Source organism: Sceloporus occidentalis, unplaced genomic scaffold (genome assembly GCF_023333645.1).
Source record: "Sceloporus occidentalis isolate IW3139 unplaced genomic scaffold, rSceOcc1.0.p SCAF_5, whole genome shotgun sequence".
NCBI lineage: Eukaryota > Metazoa > Chordata > Lepidosauria > Squamata > Phrynosomatidae > Sceloporus > Sceloporus occidentalis.
Window position 1 is genome coordinate 89,452,068 of NW_028316985.1, and position 19,639 is coordinate 89,471,706.

Sequence of the window (19,639 nt, forward strand, 5' to 3'; positions counted from 1 at the left end):
GGCAAAGCCACAATCCAGTCCTAAGGACTGGAGCGCAGCTTTGGTGCAGCTTCCAGACTCTTAGGACCCATGCATCATTTAAACAGCATACCTCCAAAGTTACCCGAAGCAGCTGAATTTTGCCAAGTCTGTATGGGGCCAAAGTAATTTTGGTACTGGGCTAAAACCCAGCCATTATGGCCTGCAGCTCAACAACACATAGCTATGTAGCTGGAGCCATGCATGGGCAGACTGAACAAGTGCACACATAGCAGACTCTTATTTCGAAACAAATTCCACTGGAATCCACACAACTTACTTCTGAGAAACAAAGTGGACCTTTGTGGTTTGCTTCCAGGACTCCCTGTGGATACCAAAACACTTGGACACTCAAGTCCTATTATATACAATGGCACAGTCCCTTATATAAAATAATAAAATCAAGGTTCGCTTTTTTGGAATTTATATATTTTTGAAATATTTTCAAGACACGGATAGTTGAATCCGTGGATAAAGAATCCATGGATATGGAAGGCTAATTGTATTTCGGAAGAGAGCATGTGGGTTCAGTCGTAGATAGATAGGTAGAACACATATTTTGTGGCACAAGGGCATCTGGGGCCATACTGTACCACATAACTGATGTTTAGAGAGAAAACATTCCCCACCACCATTCCCTTCTCCTTTTGTGTCGTGTCTTCTTAGATTGTAAGCCTGAGGGCAGGGAACTGTCTAACTAAAAGATTGTATGTACAGCGCTGTGTAAATTTACAGTGCTTTATAAATAAAGGTTAATAATAATAGTAATAATAATAATAATAATAATAATAAAAACTGAAGAAGTAAATTTTGACCTAAATATAAATATATTTCAACATTTCTCCTACAAAATAGTGATACAACTGAGAACTAGGTTTAGCAGTTGAACTTTAACATCTAAAGTAAGCAAGTAGCCTAAAAATGCTTGTATTGTTCGAGTAACATGAATTTGTAAGTAGCTATTTTCCTAGTTATCTATAAAAGGAAGGAGGAAGTAAAGGTTTTGAGTTTTTTTTAAAAAAAATCTGATAGAGCTAGCAGTAGTTTTGTCATTTAGGCATTTAATGTTGCAGTATTGCAACTAATATTGCAGTAAGATGCTCATTCAAATGTTTATTTTAAAATCTTATTTTTATTCACTTTATATCTTATGCTAGCAACAATGTCTAGTTACACTGGTGTTACACCTTACAGTAAGACTTATAGGTGGATGATGCCCAAATGTTCAGCAATCAAATACGCTAAAAGACCACAAACCTGATGTCTTCAGAAATTCCTTTATATCTTCCTTCAAAGATTCTAGTTTAATCTCTGGATTGTGTAGACTGAGCTAACATGAAAGATAAACGAGACAGATAAATGTCAGAAACAAAAACATTATTTGGATGACTGTACTAGGAAACAAGATTCTTGTTCTTAGTTAAGACATATTAAATGTGTAAACTACCAAATATGACTTCCTATATCATCAACACAAGCCGTTTTTAAAAACTTATCACTTCGATAGGTTGCATACCATATGCCTTGGCAAACCAATATAACACAGTTCAAAACTTCCCAGGCACAGGAGTAGTTGCATGCTGCTATAGTCAGATCCCTGACTTTTATTTTGTTTAATTCATTACCCTGTGAAGATATTTTAGCACACTTACTGGAGAACCTTCAGTAAATCAAAGGGGTTATTTACACTATGTTATAAACCGGTTTGCAAACCGATTTAAAAGGGGGCCATTCATGCTTGTGCCGTTTTTCCCCCAACCTGAATTCCGGGGGGGCGCAAATCTCCCCTTAACCCAGTTCTTTTGGAACCGGGGATTTCAGTGCGTCTTTTCAAAAGAACTGTTGTGTTTTTTTTACCAGCCATCAATGGGAAATTGCTGTCGATTAAATTTGGAGCACAGGAAGGGAGGGGTTAATGTGAAGAGAGTGAATCATGTCCACCCCTTTGCTCTCTCTCTGCCAGACAAAGCCAAATTCAAAGCCAAAGCCAAGGAGGGGGTTCTCCTGGGAACATCATTAGGTGATTTACTTTTTTGTTTTAAATGACAGCTTATGCACATCTTTGCTATTGCATGGCTGCAGTAGACAGCACCTTTAAATACCTGTGTCATTGGTATGACAAAGATGTGCATGATTTACTTAATTTTAAAACTGTCAGTGGGGCTGGGGATCATTTTTCCTCTTTCCGAAGAAATAAAACCACAATAGACTCTGCTCCCAAGTTGGTGCAAACTAAAGCTCTCAAACACATGTTACATTGCATGTATACCCCTAATTTAAACCCGCAGGGGTTTCTTGGATGAGAAGGTGTAACCCAAGGCTAACCTATCCCAAGGTTTCTTGAAAAGGGTTGTTCTGAGGGGCTTGCCATTGCCAACCTGAGAGGCTGATGGGGAAGGGGGAGATTTGCCCAAACAGTGTGATGTAGATGCACATCATCTGATTGACAGTTTAAAAAAAAAACCCAAGAACAATTGAAATTCAGCTCCATTTTAAATCAATACAAATGGCAATGTGAACTTCAACAGGGTTAAATTGCCATGGAGAGATTCAATTGGAGTAAATGTAGTGGGAACTTTGATTCGGTATTGCAGGAACGTAGCCGGGGGGGGGGATCTTGGGGTCCGGACCCCCCCCTTCCATTAGAAAAATGAATGGTGTGTGCTGCTGCGCCGCTGCACCCAAGCCCCATTATAATGGTGGCCCTTAGTCTGGAACACCCCCCCCTTCCTAAAATCCTGGCTACGTCCCTGGGTATTGTATCATCAAATCTCCCCTGATCTACTCAGCACAAAAATGCCATGTGAATGCAGCCTCACGAAAGATAGTCCCTTGACATGATTATCTAGTCGTAACCGACTGTAGCGGATGGTGCTCATCTCCGTTACTAAGTTGAAGAGCCAGCATTGTCTGAACATGACTCTGGTGGTCATGTGGCCAGCATGACTGCACCAAACACTGTTACCTTCCCATTAAAGTGGTACCTGTTTATCTACTTGCATTTGCATGTTTTTGAACTGCTAGATTGGCAGAAGCTGGGACTAGTGATGGGAGATCACCCCATCATGCAGCATTCGGGCATCAAACTGCCAATCTTCCAATTGTCAGAATTGGCATCTTAAGCACTAAGATAGAAAGCACACATAAATAAAAACACATAAACAAGGGAAGTATCCTGGCCTTCTCTTAATAGCTTCTGCAATTACATACAGCCTAAAGAACTGTATGTAATGTGCATACCTGAAATACTGAAACCTGAGTTGCTACTACAAGGGAGTGCTGAAAGGTTCCTGACATGACCCAGTTCTCCAAAAACTTGAGTTTAGTTTTGTCACTGTAGCTCCAGGTTGATTTTGGAGCATTTTGAGCAATATAGTGAAAAAAAATTTGGAACGACTGATCACTATTGATCAAACATGGTTACATCACTACGATTCGTTAACTTACAGTGGCAGAACTTGGGTTTTCCACAGTCAAAGAAATTCAAGACAGAGAGGTCAGCAGGAAATGTCATGGTTACAATTTGGGGGATAAGGAAGGGAATTGATGACTGGCTATCTTAAGAAGGGCCAAAGAGTTAATGCAGAACACTACTCTAAATTGCTGTGCCAGTTAAAGGAGCAATTGAAAGAATGGCAGGAGAAGCTGCAGAAAGGTGTTATCTTTTTGCAGGACAATGCACCGGCAAGAGGATGGAAGTTTTTAAGACTTTTGGGTCTGAATGCATATACCATACACCCTACTCCATCTCACTATTTCCTGTTTCCAAACTCTTAAAAAGAGTATGGTTTAACCAATAAGATTAAATTATATAAATAAGAATTATTCAAGAATATGTTGGAGGGGTCGTCAAGAAATTGGTACTTATATTCATATGTGGTGAGGTTGTAGATCTGTAAAGAAATATTGGCAATTACTATTTAAAGAGATAAAAGAGATAATAGAAATTGAGTTAGAAACATAGCATTATTGTCTATATATGATAAGATCAACTGTACTCAGCCATGAAGGATTTAATCACATATGTATTAACAGCAGCAAGATTAATAGCAAAATAATAATAATAATAATAATAATAATAATGGAAAGATCAGGGAGATCTGCAAATACAAGATTGGTATAAAGCAATATGGCAAATGGTAATGAATGACAAGTTAACATGTGAAATTAAGGGTGGGGAGGAATAATGAAGAAGAATTATTTTGAAACAATATGGAAAATAGTTTTTTGTGGGGGTTTCGGGCTATGTGGTCATGTTCTAGAAGAGTTTCATCCTGACATTTTTAGAACATGGCCACATAGCCCGAAAACACCACAAAAAACTATGGATGCCGGGAATGAAAGCCTTCGACTCCACAATATGGAAAATATTTGTACAAAAGGTTTTAGTAAAAGAGGAAGGTGGTTTACCTCCACAGGAAGAATTATAATTTTGGAAGGCAGAATAATACAAAGATGTTAGGTCTGGTTTATGGGGAGCACTTGAAAAAAAGTTAATTAGTGATAATAGTATTATACTTTAGTGGGGGGGGGAGAGGTTTAAAGGAAGAAAAATTTTGAATGATTCAGATGTGACAGCAACAGCAGAGCAGTATTTCAGTGACGAGACTTCAGAATTTCTTTTGGAAAGGTTAAAGAAATTTGAGAAACAGACAGGCAAGAAAGAGCCGCTTCCGGCCACTTCGGGGATCTGCTGAAAGCCGCACCATGGCCACCTAAAGTGGCCCAAGCCCAGCTGCAAGAGGAGCAGGGGAAAAAGCTCCTTGCTGGTGGTGCCTTCCGGACCGCAGCAGTAGCAGGCCTCACGACTACAGCATCTGGTCACTGCAGTCCCACACCAATCGGTGCTCACTCGCATCTCGAGAGGCCAAAGGCCTCTCATCTGATTCAGGTCTAGTTTTCATGGCACTAGGTCATTCCCTTCTTGGTCAGGCTGAGAACTTTTCAGCATCTCCTCATTATCTGCAAAGCAAATTCTTGAGAAAGCCACTGCACTGCCTCCAGTGATTATCACACGGCAATTTGCTTGTAGAATAGACATGGGATTTTAAAATCAAAAATGGATTTTACCATACTGCCCTGTAGGCAGGCAATATGCAACCAGTATGCAATCTGGGTTTCTCCGGGCTTCATGCGCAGGATTTCCCCATGTTTAAAAAACTGTGCGAGAAGCCCAGATTGCATAGGGTTTGCATACTGCCTGCCTATGGGGCAGTTAGGTAAAAATTTGTCTTTGACTTTTAAATCCCATTTCTATCCCATGGGTGAATTGTTGTGCAATCATCTCCTCCATTAACATTAAAAGGTTTTGTAACACAGTAAGTTATTTATCAATTTTTACTCCTTCTTTCATCAACAAAATAATTTAATACTAAGCAGGAACAGGTGAATATATTCTGATGTGATTGTGTAGATTCAATATTTATTACTGTTTATTAGTTCTATTTATATCTTGTCTTCTATCCAATGATATCAGAAGACAATAGAGCCACTTTGCCCTCACAACAGCTGTATGAGGTAGGTCAACCTGAGAAAGAATTATTGGTCCAGGATTACCCAATGAGTTTCATAGCTTAACAGAGTTGAGAATCCAAATTTCCCAAATGCCAATTTTGCACTCTAATCATTGCAGCACATTAATTCTTATTACAGTAAAAAGATGATTAAAGCACACACACATATATACTGCAGTTCAGGAGAGAGAAAACACCTACATGAAGTAAGCTCTACACTTGATTTTAACAAAACCGCCAAGAAGCTATAAGTAAACACAGAATATTTGTGCTAGAACGATGGGAGACAAAATTGAAGCAAAGTAAGATGCCACATAAAAGAATTTTGGTGTGGGTGTACCTTAACACTTACATTCTGACATACTGTTATTACTTCTGTACCCCCTGTATAAACTAGTGTTTGTGTTAATTTAGTCTGAAAGCATTCTTGGCCTGCTGAAAAGTTCTGTGGGTCTCAAATGAAGAGCTCAGTGCACAGAAATAATCTAAGATGCTAGTCAGAAAGCAGGCACTGCAGGTAATTTAACTATGGCCTGTTACAGGCTGCCAAAATAAAGCTGCTTCAGGTCTCTTTGGAGGTATGCTGTTTAAATGATGCATGTGTCCTAAGAATCCGGAAGCTGCACCAAAGCTGCACTCAAATGCTTAGGAATGGAGTGGGGCTTTGGCGCGACCTCCGGACTCTTGGGACCCATGCATCATTTAAACAGCATACCTCCAAAGAGACCCGAAGCAACTTTATTTTGGCAGTCTGTAACAGGCCTAAGACACTCATGACCCTCAGAATCAGATCCCATCTCCCATCTTATACCACTACTCCCAAAAATGTCCAGTTCTGCTTTGCTGTCTCACTGAAGGAGATCACTGGCATGCACCACCACCTCCAAGTAACTTAATTTTAAATTGTTAATTATTAATTCATTGCCCCTTTCTACCAATGCAGCTTAATTCAGTAGATATTCTTCTTCACAATGAAGTTAATCCTGAGCTTTAAAAAGTTAATTAATTTCAGAATGTTATAATTCATTAGAATGGACGACTCTTTTGGAAGATTTAGCAACACAAGAAAGCCTAGGAAGGAGGAGGATTATGACTTTAAAAAACCATCACATGACTCTGTTATTAAGCAACAGATTTGAGCATAAGACTAGCTGGGATATAAGTGAACAGTTGGAATCAGGAAAAAACTGAAGGAGAAAGAAACACTGCAAATGAGTTTTGGAACGTTATAGTATGGTATGGAGTAAGGAACTGATTTGTTTGTATAGCCTTCGTTTAGTTACACAGTCCGCCCTTGGCTTACGTGGGGGATCCGTTCTGGACCCCCCTCCCACGTAAGCCAAATACCGCACATGTTCAAGCCCCATTCAAGTGAATGGGGCTCGTGCATGTGGTGGCGTGGTGGCATGAAAGGTTTTCTTCAAACTAATTTCCTCCTCTTTTGGATTCTCCCCTTCTCTTCCCCCCCGCCACATACCTTCTGCTCCCTACTCACCCTGATTCAGTAGGTCAGATGCTTTGTGGGTTTTTTTCTGAGAATGGGGTTATTAATTTAGGAGTCCAAGGCCCGCTACAAACGGACACCCCTAACCCTAGTACGCGCGGAACGCGCACAAAATGGTGGCGGCCGTTCCACACGGCCGCCGCCATTACGACATCACGACTGCACCGCCTCTATACGGGGCGGCGCGGACACGTCGCACCAGGGTGAATAGTGCGCCCCTTCCCCGGCTGCAAAAGGAGCTCCGAAACGGACTTCCTTTTCTGTTTGCATCGCTGGGCGCAGCCTTCAGACGGCTGCGCCCAACGACGCAGAGGAGAAAGGGGCCAAGCGGCCCCTTTCTCCTCCTCCTCACCACCGCGGGGTGTCCTTGGGGCTTGAAGCCCCAAGGACACCCCTTTCCAGGCTGCGGGGAAGGGGCCTTTTGCCGCTTCCCCGCAGCCTGGAAAGCGGCGGATCAGGGCCTCAGCGGCTGCCGTTGTAGCAACTGAGGCCCCAATACACCAAGGAAAGCAGCGCCTACAGGCTGCCTCAAAAGGGCGGTCTGTAACACACCAAAGTTTGTTTTGCTGAACCAATGCATTCCCCATGCCTACTCAGAAATACATTTCACTAAATCTCACTGGATTCCCTTGGTAAATTCTTCAGTGTGCTGACAGAACCATCCCACCAACAGGCAAGTATTCTTATGCCATAAGCTTCCACTTTGTTCCACCAAATAGGTTTTTGCAAAGAACTCTATTGTTAGTGTGCAGTTCTGTGCCAAACAAAACCTAGTACAGTAAATGATCCAGAGTCAGTGGATTGTCTCATCTGCCAGAAAGTAGATTAGAAGTTTTTCTTCTTGTTTAAGCTTTCCTTGTCTTGAGGCCAAATCATAAGAAAAGATACCGTAATCTTGAATTAACTATTTTTATTTGCTGTAAAAGTGGAATGTATCTTAGGGGAAACATTGGAGATTATCGCACAGCAAATCCCCACTGGGATACAGGTGGGTTGTAACCACTACCAATGGATGTTATCACACTGCCCCATACCTGGGCTTCTCTGGCAGCTTTTCAAGAACAGAAAAATCCTGGTGTGCAATAATCTCCAATATCTAAACTACCTTTCTACTACTTTATTTTCAGACTTGTAAAAGACCGACACCAAAGGTTTGTTTTTTCAAAGGTTAGAATTTTAAAGTTAGCTAGGAATTAGGTACAATGAATGAGGCTAAATATTTTAATATATTGTAATTGGACTGAGCTCTAAAAGAAGCACAATTAAATATTCTAAACAACTTTAACTGAGATTAAAACTGTTAAGACAGATGTGAATCTGAAAAGTCCAGCAGTTTCAATGTAAACTGAAGTGAAGGGGAACCAGCAACAAAGACTCATAAGAACATTGTCATAATTTTTGTATATACTATATATATATATATATATATATATATATATTCATGTATAAGTCTAGAAATTTTGGTCAAAAAATTGACCTGAAAAAGCTGAGTTGACTTATCCACGGGTCAATGTAAATACTGTACTTTAAATCATAAAAATGAACCACTCCTGGTCAGAGACAAAAGTGTAATCTGTCCTGGAAGTACTGACCTCCCCTCTACTCTCTTATCCATCCAGACTTTAGGGTGGGTATGAACAGTTATCCCTGCTGGAATTTTGTACTTTAGCACTGTTTTCCTTTGCTTCATTTTTTACATTCTTTGTTATATGCCCTTAAATTTTACCCTCAACTTATCCATGGGTCATATGAAAATCCATCATTTTGGCCCCAAAACTTGCCCTCGACTTATAGTCAAGTATATACGGTATTCCTTCATAATCTTTTCAAGTCATATTTTAAAAATCTTAAACTCCTTCAAGCTTTTTCCTTCTCTCATTGTTTTGCAAGGCCAGAATTTTTATTCCAAACATTTTAGAAGAAATAGGTGTCACAGTGATATACTTTATGGCAGTTGTATGGGGAAAAAAAGGACAAGGCTCTTCTATTTGTAATAATTGCAAGGAAGAAATATTTCAGCAAGCACAGCCTATCATTCATTGTTTATTCATGTGTCCACCCCAGCATCCATGGCTTTAGCATGACCAATAAATTATGTATTATAGTGTTGAAATAAAGAAAACCCTTTTCACACTGAAGAAAACAATTTGTTGATGTGAAAAATACCAAGTAATAAGGAAAGAGTAAAGATCTCACAGATACACAAACCATCTCAAATATTTTTAAAATTAGATAGTTTAAATTATTGTATGCAATGTTTGGAGTCACAGGACTCTTATAATTTCATACAAGTAAAACTATGTATTAATGAGGAAACAAATACACAAGTAAGGCGGCTACTTATGTATAGTTCCTGCCCTCTAAAAGAAATGCAGGGAAAAGGGAAAAGATTAGCATAAAATGTGCATAAGTTATTATATATGTTTATGAGCAAATATAGAAATAATTACAATTTAAACAGAAAAACAAAACTAGGCGGTGGTGACCAATGCAGCTATACAGGTAGTTAACTCCTGATGGAGAACTTGGACTAGGCAACCTTTCATACAGGACTGTCCTCTATAAAGTACCGTATATACTCATCTGTAAGTCTAAAAATTTATGACCAAAAATTGACCCCAAAATCCCAGGTCGACTTATTTATAGGTCATTATAGAGATGTGATAGCTGCTCTTTCAGATTTCCTCATGTGGTGCGGAGAGGAGTTTAGCAAGAAAGAGCCAAGCAGATAGAGTCCTGGGTGATTGATTGATATTGCACAAATAGACATATACATGGGTCATGGCAAAATCCATAATTTTGGCCCCAAAACCTGACCTCAACTTATATATGAGGTCAACTTATTGTTGAGTATATACGGTAAACAGTATGATCACTCTATGTAGCAAATATTTCACATAGGCCCAGAACTTGCCTGAAGCCACCTTCTATGAATCTTTGTTCTGAGTATCTTAAGTTGCTTAATGTATTCACAGCTGTACTCAGTTTAGTACCCCGTACTGCAAACATTTACCCCCTTATCAGTTGGTACAGCTAAATAATCAATACAACAGTTTCACATACATTTAAAGGATGGACTTTGTGAAACATAATTTATTAGTTATTCTATTTTATGTCTGTATATAATGGGGTGTTGCAAATATGATCATTTTCTACATCACAGAATTCAGCTGAGGGGAAAAATCATAATAGATATATATTTAATCTACTCAGTTAAATGGGAAAGCAGATTAACTGAGGAACAACTAATACTACAATCTGCATAGAGACCTGCTAAGTTAAATCCACCAGCAGCTACACCGTTAAAGTAAAATGATGATAATGATGATGGTGGTGGTGGTGATGATGATGATGAAGAGTGTTTAGCAAATAAAATTCTAAGAGTTATGATGACCTTTGGCAAATAAAAATATGTAAAAGTTTAATATCTATAATTTATAATGTATTATGGAACATTATACAGTCAGGCGTAGGCATCTGAGACTTTGACATTTGAGGCATTTGCAGAGACATGCAATTTAGTTTATGATTACTGTAAGAAAGGCAATAAGTACAGGTATTACCAAAAGGCAATAAGTACAGGTATTGCCAAAAAAGATTATTGGTTGCATAAAGTGCAGTAGTGGCAGATTCTCACACTGATGCCAAACAAGACAGCTTCAGGTTCAAGAAATGCTGCCCTTTTTATTTGAAATTACTGTTAATAATTCTACAACACACTGAAAGGATGTAAGATTTTCCAAGTCTGCGCTACATAGCTTGACAACAGCACTAGATTTGTATGAATCACAAAGCAGACAGAGTGAAAACAGTATGCATATATCAGCAATCTATTTGGTATCAAATTTGCATGCTGTCGAGGCCATATCATATTAGTTTTGTTACACAAACGTCTGGATTGCTAGGTGAATTCTATTACTCTTTGTGGGAATATCTGAATCTGAATTGGAGAACAAATGGGAAGACAGCAAACATGAAGCTTGTCTGAAAGCCACACCTTAGGAAAATGGTGAAATCACTACCATAATTACTGATCACACTGAAGTTTTTTTTTAACTTCTATTTCTCTCTCACACACGCACTTGAAGTATGAGAACCAAATATATAAACATATATGAAGGAAGTGTTTCAATACTTTAATGGAGACGTAGTATGCAAAGGCATCTAGTTGCATCTTTCAGACTAAGGTGCTGTACAGACCAGCATCAAAGGCGGGCACCGGAGCGGAGTGGGGGCATGGTGTCCGCACATTGCACACTCCGACTTTGCCCTCATGCCAGCATGATGTTGCATGCCTACATGGCAGACCGCATCATGGCGCTCCCCTGGCGTTGCATGCAGATGATGCAGCACTAAAGAAGCACTCAAAAGCGGTGGTAGCAGCAGCAGCTATTGTGCCCTTTCTGCAGCGTTTTGTGGCTCCTTTTTGCGCCACAGAAACGCCAGATCGGGGCCATAGCGTGTAGGTGCTGCAGCCCCAATCTGGCACAGAAAGAGGTGGCTGCAAGCCACCCCTTAGGGGAGTCTGTTCAGTTCCTAACTGAAAGAAATAACCTGGTAGCATGAGCATTCCATAAACTTGAGCCTACTTCCTCAGGTGCATAGGGCCCTTCTTTCTATCAGATAGTTTCAAAGGTGCTACTAGATCCCTTTGCATACTGATCTTCCACACTAACACAGCTTTGTCTTTGAATTAATGGAGAAGTGACTGTTATGGAAACAGTGCCTTGCTGAAGTATTCACACACACGCCTTTGACTTTTCCACATTATAAGTTGGAAGTGGATTTAATTGACATTGTTACCATTTTACAAGATGTTACCATTTTACAAGATGTTCAATACAGGAGCAAAACATATACATTTGAAGAGTGTTTAGTCCATACTCAATGGCTTATCTGAGCCTGAAGAAATACTAATCAAGGTAAACATAGATATGTCCCTAATGAGTAAACGGAATGTCCTGCCAAATGCTGCTTGGTTTCAAGATAATAAACTATTGAGTCTGTAGAAATCCTTATAGAAATGAATACTGAGCTTGTAGGAGTTCTTATCGAGAATCTAAATATGGAGCTTGTAACAGTCCTTATCAGGAACATAAATTATTGGATCAGTGGGTGGTTATTTTGTGGTTTCATTACAGCTTCATCAGACTTCTTCCTCTTAAACACTCATGATAACAATCAAGATTCCTTCATAAGTTCTTTTTCTCTCAACAGCTTATTATATATACTCTTTCCAAAGCTTCATCGAGTACACAATGTATAATTGGATACGCACACTAAGAAGTTTATTGATAATATAACAACCATTATAATAAAATATTTGAAACATTAATTAAAAATTTTATGTGAAATAGACTGTTCTATACCTTCCTGACAAGGGAATGTGAAGTGAACTTTCTTAGAGATAGAGATATAAATGAAGCCAAGACTTAATCAACCGGGTTGAGTGTAGCTGGTAAGGAATAGGGAAGGGAACTCAAGTAAAGGCGCAGCAAATACTTACAAAAAACTTGAATAATTATTCTTCTAATTTAATCCACATGGAAGATATTAATTTAATCTATGTATCCATATGTCTTCCTTCCTTTTTACGGAATGAGAATATCAACTGGTATATGAAAGAAAAGAATTACAATCTGTGGGTTTATGGTAATTTGACACAGAGTTTTTGTCTCTCTACTTTAACCAGGACATCCAAAAATGTAATGTTGCAAGAATCATGATTACCAGAAAATGCAATGGTCGCATCTTATGGTAATGATCAGATAAAAAAAACTGTGTGATATTGTTGGTATTAATATATTCCAAAAAGATATCAAAATACCTTTTTTTTAAAAAATAGAAAGTCAAACCTCTATGTGTTGGTTGTAAAGTTCAATATATCATGCGGCATCTCCTAATTAGAAGTATGTTTCATTCTATAACTTGTAGGCCCCATACAGACAGGCCAAAATAAAGCTACTTCAGGTCACTTTAGAGGTATGGTGTTTCATGCGTCCTAAGAGGCCGGAAGCTGCGCCAAAGCTGTGCTCTGGTCCTTAGGACTGGATCATGGCTTTGGCACGGCTTCTGGCCTCTTAGGACGCATGCATCATTTAAACAGCATACCTCCAAAGTGACCTGAAGCAGCTTTATTTTGGCCAGTCTGTATGGGGCCTGTAGTTTACACTGACCATTATATTAGTTGCGTGACTACAGAGTTGTACTGCATATAGCTTGTTATAAGATCATTAATTCTATAGACTATTGCTATATCAAGATTGTTCTTGTTTAGTGGATTAATTGCTGGGTTTCTTCCTGTTTTTTAATTGTCTCTTAACCCAACTGCGCCTTGAGAAGGTCATCCACCGAACTCAGTGACTAGGTAAAGATAACATTAGTCAGGGACACAGAACAAGTTAGTGGTAAATCTGATGAAGAATCCACAATGAGATGAAAGAAGCCATCAATGGAGTAACTGTCATTCCCAGTCTCCACAAAGCTGGACTTTCTGAAAGAGTGAGGAGGAGGAAGCCATTGCTGAAACCAACCATTATCAAAGCACATAAGCAATTTGAAAAGAGGCAAATGGGAGACAAGACAAACACATCGAGAAAAAGACTGTGCTCTGATGAAACCAAAACTGAACCTTCTGGACTTTTGCAAAATGCTATGTGTGGTGCAAGGCCAACATTGCTCACTGCCTTGAGAACACCATCCACACTATGAAGCAAGGTGGAGGCAGCATAAAGTTGGGGGCTGATTTTTCTCACCATGCACCTGGAAATTGGTCAAGATTGGGGATAAGATTGATCGAGCCAAATACAGAGCAATTCTAGAGAAAATTTTGTTTCAGTCTGCAAAGGACTGGGGTGAAAGTTCACCTTCATGCAAGATAATAATCTTAAACACACAATCAAAGAAACACCAGAGTGGTTTAAAATCAAGAAAGTGTGTATCTTAGACTGAACCAGCCAAAACTCAAATCTCAATCTGATTCAGAAACTAGCAAGACTTCAATGGTCCTTATCCACTGTATAAGAGCTGGAGTAATTTTGTCAAGAAGAATGGGCAAAAACTGTAGGATCCAAGTGGCCAAAGCTGACTCACTCAAGAAGACTTACAGGTATAATTCCTTCCAAAGGCTATTTTGCAAAGTATCATTTCTGGGAGGTGAATACTTATACAACCAACAAATGATAGTTTTGTTTTATTTACTGAGGTTTTGTAGCACAATATTCACTGTATTGTAGGGGTTCTACAAACTAAAAGATCAGTGCAACACACAGGAAGAAAAGCTGAATTTAATAACAGCTGCAACAAAAGTGATCCAAGGAGATAGATATTCACCGTATCCAAACAAGTGAAAATAGCTTTAACTTGTATGACAATCTTTCTACAGAGGAGGATGTTGAAAATTATTTTCTTCCTAACAGACTGGCTATGTTACTGGCTACATTGTTTGTTAAGAAAAACAATTCAATTAAAAGAGATGCAACTGGACAATCAATCATGCAGAAGACTATATATCTCCAGGACCAGTTGTTTCAGCAAGCATCAATGCTGACCTAGCTAATCTAGCTAAGGAAATTGGTCAGAGAAAAATAAAAATGACTGGAAAGGTGGCCAAAGATACTTTTTAAATGGAAGGACAAAACTGTATAACTATCTACAACACAAACACTTGGAGGGATCACTGGAATTGTACCTAACAATTCTTTTGCACAGATTCTCCTCAATGCCAGATTTGAAGTTTATTGCAATTACACATTGTGTTCAAATCCAAAATCCTTGCTGACAGCAGCTGTTTCTTCTGAAAAGCAATAAGCCAAACATCTTCATTTTGTTAAGACAGCATGTATACACACAATAATGTAACATATAAGCCAGAAATTGAATGCTGTTTCTGCTAAACAGTGATGTTGTTTTACCGTGGATCCAGTGAACTGTGAATGAACTGTATTCAGCCATCATGAAAGATTATTTTAACTAAATGCACAAGTGGGTATACATAGGGATGCTCAATGAATGTGTTATTGTTCAGAAAGTTTTATTGTTATCTTTTTATGAGTATCCAGGAGAGAGTGTGGCATAGTGGAGACTATGGCCTGTTACAGACTGCCAAAATAAAGCTGCTTCGGGTCTCTTTGGAGGTATGCTATTTAAATGATGCATGGGTCCTAAGAGTCCGGAGGTCGCGCCAAAGCCACACTCCATTCCTAAGCACTGGAGTGCAGCTTTGGTGCAGCTTCCGGATTCCTAGGATGCATCCATCATTTAAACAGCATACCTCCAAAGAGACCCAAAGCAGCTTTATTTTGGCAGTTTGTAACAGGCCTATGACTGGAGACCAGGGTTCGATCCCCAGTGACCTTGGGCAAGTCACATGCTCTCAGCCTCAGGATTAAGCAATGGCAAACCTCCTCTCAACAAATCTTGCCAAGAAAACACCATGACAAGTTTACCTTATGGTTGCCATAAGTCTGAAATGACTTGAGGGCAAACAATAACAACATGTATCTAAGTCAACTTTGATTTTTGGAAACCCTACCATAAGGTTTTCTTAACAAAATTACACAAAGATTTGCCACTGTTTCTAAACATAAGAAACTGTGACTTGTTAAAGTCACCCAGTGGGTTTCCATGGCTGAGCAGGGATTTGAATCCTGGTCTCCCAGAGCCCTCATTGGACAACTACTATACCATGCTGTCTCCCTAGAAATGTTAAGTCAGAACTAACCTTCACCAGTGAAATTAAACTCAAGATCAATAAAAAATTAATTCCTTGAATGCAAATGAAATAAATGGTAATTCACGTATATGGATACATTACTTACAATAAGTTTGAACAAGAAAGACATTACAATATTTCAAGCTAGTGAGTATACTAATCTATTGATTGTTCAAACAGCTGGCCTGATCCAACATTATCAGAACCCAACATCATCAGAATGAAGAGAACCCATCTGTTCATTTTGCTTTGTTTTTATGTCACCAAAGCATGTGAGATACTGGCTGAGATACACAAGGCATAATATTCCACACCTACAAGTCCACATGCACCTCCCTTTTTCACGGCAGCCACTAAGCCCTATGGGGCCTGCTATGGCCATTAAATGACTGGGGGGGGGGGGGGCAACCAGTTAGCCTGTCATTCTTCTTTCTCTAGAGAACTGCAGCAGGGAAGAGAGACAATAACTATTGTCTATCCCCATCACCACCATTTAACAACCTTAACAGCTCTCTAGAAGGCTTGGTAGCTACTTTGGGGGAGTTGGACAGAGCACTAGGAGCTAGTGCATCTCATCCAAAACAAGGCACATGCATGTGAAACCTCATGTTTATACCCATGTATGTCACTAACAGGATTTTTGCCACTGTATTTTTTTTCCAAAGCCAGAAAGATTTGGAACTTTTAAAGTTGCCTACAAAATGCTACCTGATACTGCTGCTATACTATACTGTGCAAAAATAGCAAAAATATTACTATTTACACATGCCGTTCTTTTTGGGAGAAAATAGATTGTAAGATCTATCAAACTGTCTGCAGTTCACTTCATATCCCTTCAAGGTGAGTGAATCCATCATTTGTTTTTATGGAACAGAAAATACATTTTCTTTTTTCTTTTATATAGTAGGCAACAATTGGAGCTCTCATCTCAATTTTCCATCGTGCTCAGCTGCCATTCTTGATTGTGACACAAGTCCCACATTTTATGGACCAGGCAAAAGACTTGCACATATGCACATCAATGATCAGAAAGTACGCTGCTGAGTTCTTAGGAATAATGAATGGAATATCATTGCCAAGTATTTTCTGGAAAAGTAGCTGGCTTTCCATCATTTAATCAGCTGAACAACTGCATCTAACATCTGCTACTACAGTACCAAATGCCACCACACAAGAATATATTACTGGATACAAGAATGAGATGGAAAGGTTATTTCAAGTATGAGGGATAACAAGTCAGGATGAAAGGAATCCAAGCATGACAGAGCTTTCAGTCAAATAAAGCAGCCAAGGAAGCTTAGGCCCCATACAGACAGGCCAAAATAAAGCTGCTTCGGGTCACTTTGGAGGTTTGCTGTTTAAATGTTGCATGCGTCCTAAGAGTCTGGAAGCCGCACCAAAGCCACAATCCAATCCTAAGGACTGGAGCACAGCTTTGGCGCAGCTTCCGGACTCTTAGGACGCATGCAACATTTAAACAGCATCCTTCCAAAGTGAGCCGAAGCAGCTTTATTTAGGCAGTCTGTATGGGGCCCTAGATACAATGAAAGGAAAGTGCAGAGGGGCAAACAAACAAACTTTGAGTGGACATAATTTTTTGTGGGTTTTTCAGGCTATGTGGCCATGTTCCAGAAGAGTTTATTCCTGATGTTTCGCCAGCATCTGTGGCTGGCATCTTCAGAGAGTGGACCATTTGCAAAATGTTTAAAGCCAGTGATTGGATTGGAACCAGAAGATGATGAGAATGACTGTTAATACGAACAGGTATTAATGGCAATAGAGAAAGGCAATGTACAAGATTAGCTGTAGAAATATTAGGGTGTGCGATTATTTCTGTCTTGTTTCCCATAATTGTGCTAATAACAAGGGACATAAAAAAAACCCCAGCTCTTCGATCTCCAAAATCCTAATTTGCAAAAAACAAGGGAGGGGATTTAAGCTCATAAAAGCAGAAATATTAAAATTTTAAGCACTAATTTTTTAAATTCAATGACTAGACTTGTGAGGAATGCCTCTGCTTGGTCTGATCTCTCCCCAGTCAGTCAGAACTCTGTGCCCACTGATAATGCTGGATCTTCACTGTTGGAGACTCCTCCATTTTGGGCTGAGGGATGGCACGCCATTCAGATATATTAAAGCTGGATTTCTCCACTGGTTTCTATGAGTAGCTCTCACTACCATCCCTGGTCAATTTAGAAGAAAGTTTGTTCAGTGGAAACCAGGAACTGATCTAACCAGACAATTAGACAAAGAACATCCATTGCATAATCTATTTCCCCATTCTACTTTCCCAAAAAGTCCATCCTGTTTTTCATTCTATACAGTTTTCAGGGTTTTTTTCTCTCTCTCTCTCTCAAAAGTCAATCAGCATCCTATGGACACTGGCCATATTTAGTCCCCTCCTGCCTCCCTATCCTGGCTTGTTTGTCCTAATGAAAGATTCAGGAATGGGCACTGCACAGCCTTCTAGGCATTTCTGAATTACATCCCCTGCTGCGTTGTCGCCGCCACTGCAATATAAGCAAATTTATGGTATTGTTTACGTACAAAAATAATTAAGCTGAAATTAGAATTTAGTTTAGATCGCAACATGAAACCCTGCCAGATCAGCCGGATCAACCCTGGCGATCAACGGGGTGACAGGTGTCGCAGCCAGATCCGCCTTCGCCTCCGATGTTATATTGATGCTGGCCTTTGACTGTAACAATGAATGTCATTCAATTTCGTTCATTGAAAAATCAGGATCAATTCAGTTCAATCTCAAGTCATCAAGAACATTGGAGGACAGCAAGTCCAGGATGCATTTGGTGGAAGTATCAGATGCATTGGAGTGGTGGCATCTAAGGAAGCTTAAGTCTATGGAAGGTCATGGGGCCAACTAGTCATAGGTAGGGTTGCCATAATTGTCCACTATTACCAGGGACAAAATGTAGGACAAATTCGAGACCAAACTGTAGGACAACTGCAGGACAAAATTCAGCCCAAAATGTAGGACGTTTAAGGTCCTCCCTTTTTCTTAAATGTCCTACATTTTGGGCTGAGTTTTGTCCTGCAGTTGTCCTACAGTTTGGTCCCGAATTTGTCCTACATTTTGTCCCTGTTAAAAGTGGACTCATAGGGCATGTTTGGCAGCCCTTTAAGTCTTTGTCTGGCTGTTTGCTGTGGAATTCTGGGAGCTGGAGTTTGTTGTGGGCACCAACTCCCAGAATTCCATAGCAAACAGCCAGACAAAGACTTACAGCGCTGCCAAACCGGGTTATCTCTCCAATGTGGATGCAGCCAAGGAAGAGAGAGATGGGTAAGGGCAGAAAGGGACCTCACCCGGGCCTGTCTCTCCAGCTGGGAGTGGAGCCCGGAGCCTTTCAGGCGCTGCACGACTTGGGCGATGGTCAGAGAGAGGCCTCCTCCTCCGCTGCAGCCCTCCTGGCCCAGCATGGCTCCTTCCTCAGGGTCAAGAAGGAGGGAGGCAACACCCTTAAACCTCTCTCGCCAATGGGTTTCCGCAGCGGGCGGACCGATTTCGCCGACGCACCGCCCCAGCGCCTTCTCAAGCTTCGATCAGCGCAAGCGTTGCTAGGCAACGGGGCCAAGCGGGTCCAGCCCTGGAAACGTCCGGCTGGAAACCGCTCCCTCGGGAACAAAGGTTCCGCCTCTGCTCACTCTCCATTCCAGGCCATAACTTAATAAGACGAGGCAAGGGATAGAGTTAAAGGAGAGTGGCTTCTGAGGGTCCCAGATAGGTCTGGGTCTCTGGGCTTTCAGAGAGATGATTATTGGGGGGTGCAGAGTGGAGGAAGGGTTTGAGGTAGTGCCCTCCTAGCCTTCCAGGGTTGGGGTAATGCCCTCCTCAACCTTGCAGGACGTGGAGGACATGAGGGGTTTTAAGTGGTG

At 40.2% G+C, this 19,639-nt stretch overlaps 1 protein-coding gene across 6 annotated transcripts in view; it reads right to left on the minus strand.

Annotated features, from left to right (window-relative positions):
* Nucleotides 1–19,249, minus strand: part of LOC149312469 (TBC1 domain family member 19) — an 82,057-nt gene extending 62,808 nt beyond the window's left edge. For all 6 annotated transcript variants that reach the window (XR_016281260.1, XR_016281259.1, XM_089524699.1 and 3 more), the window contains exons 1-2: nt 19,070–19,249; nt 1,276–1,348 (exon numbers count right to left, since the gene is read on the minus strand). Coding sequence is in view for 4 of the 6 variants with exons in the window: in XM_089524699.1 (XP_089380825.1) it covers nt 1,276–1,348; nt 19,070–19,183 (187 nt within the window). In the remaining 2 variants the exon portion in view is untranslated. The remainder of the gene's footprint in view (nt 1–1,275; nt 1,349–19,069) is intronic.
* Nucleotides 19,250–19,639: the final 390 nt, after the last annotated feature.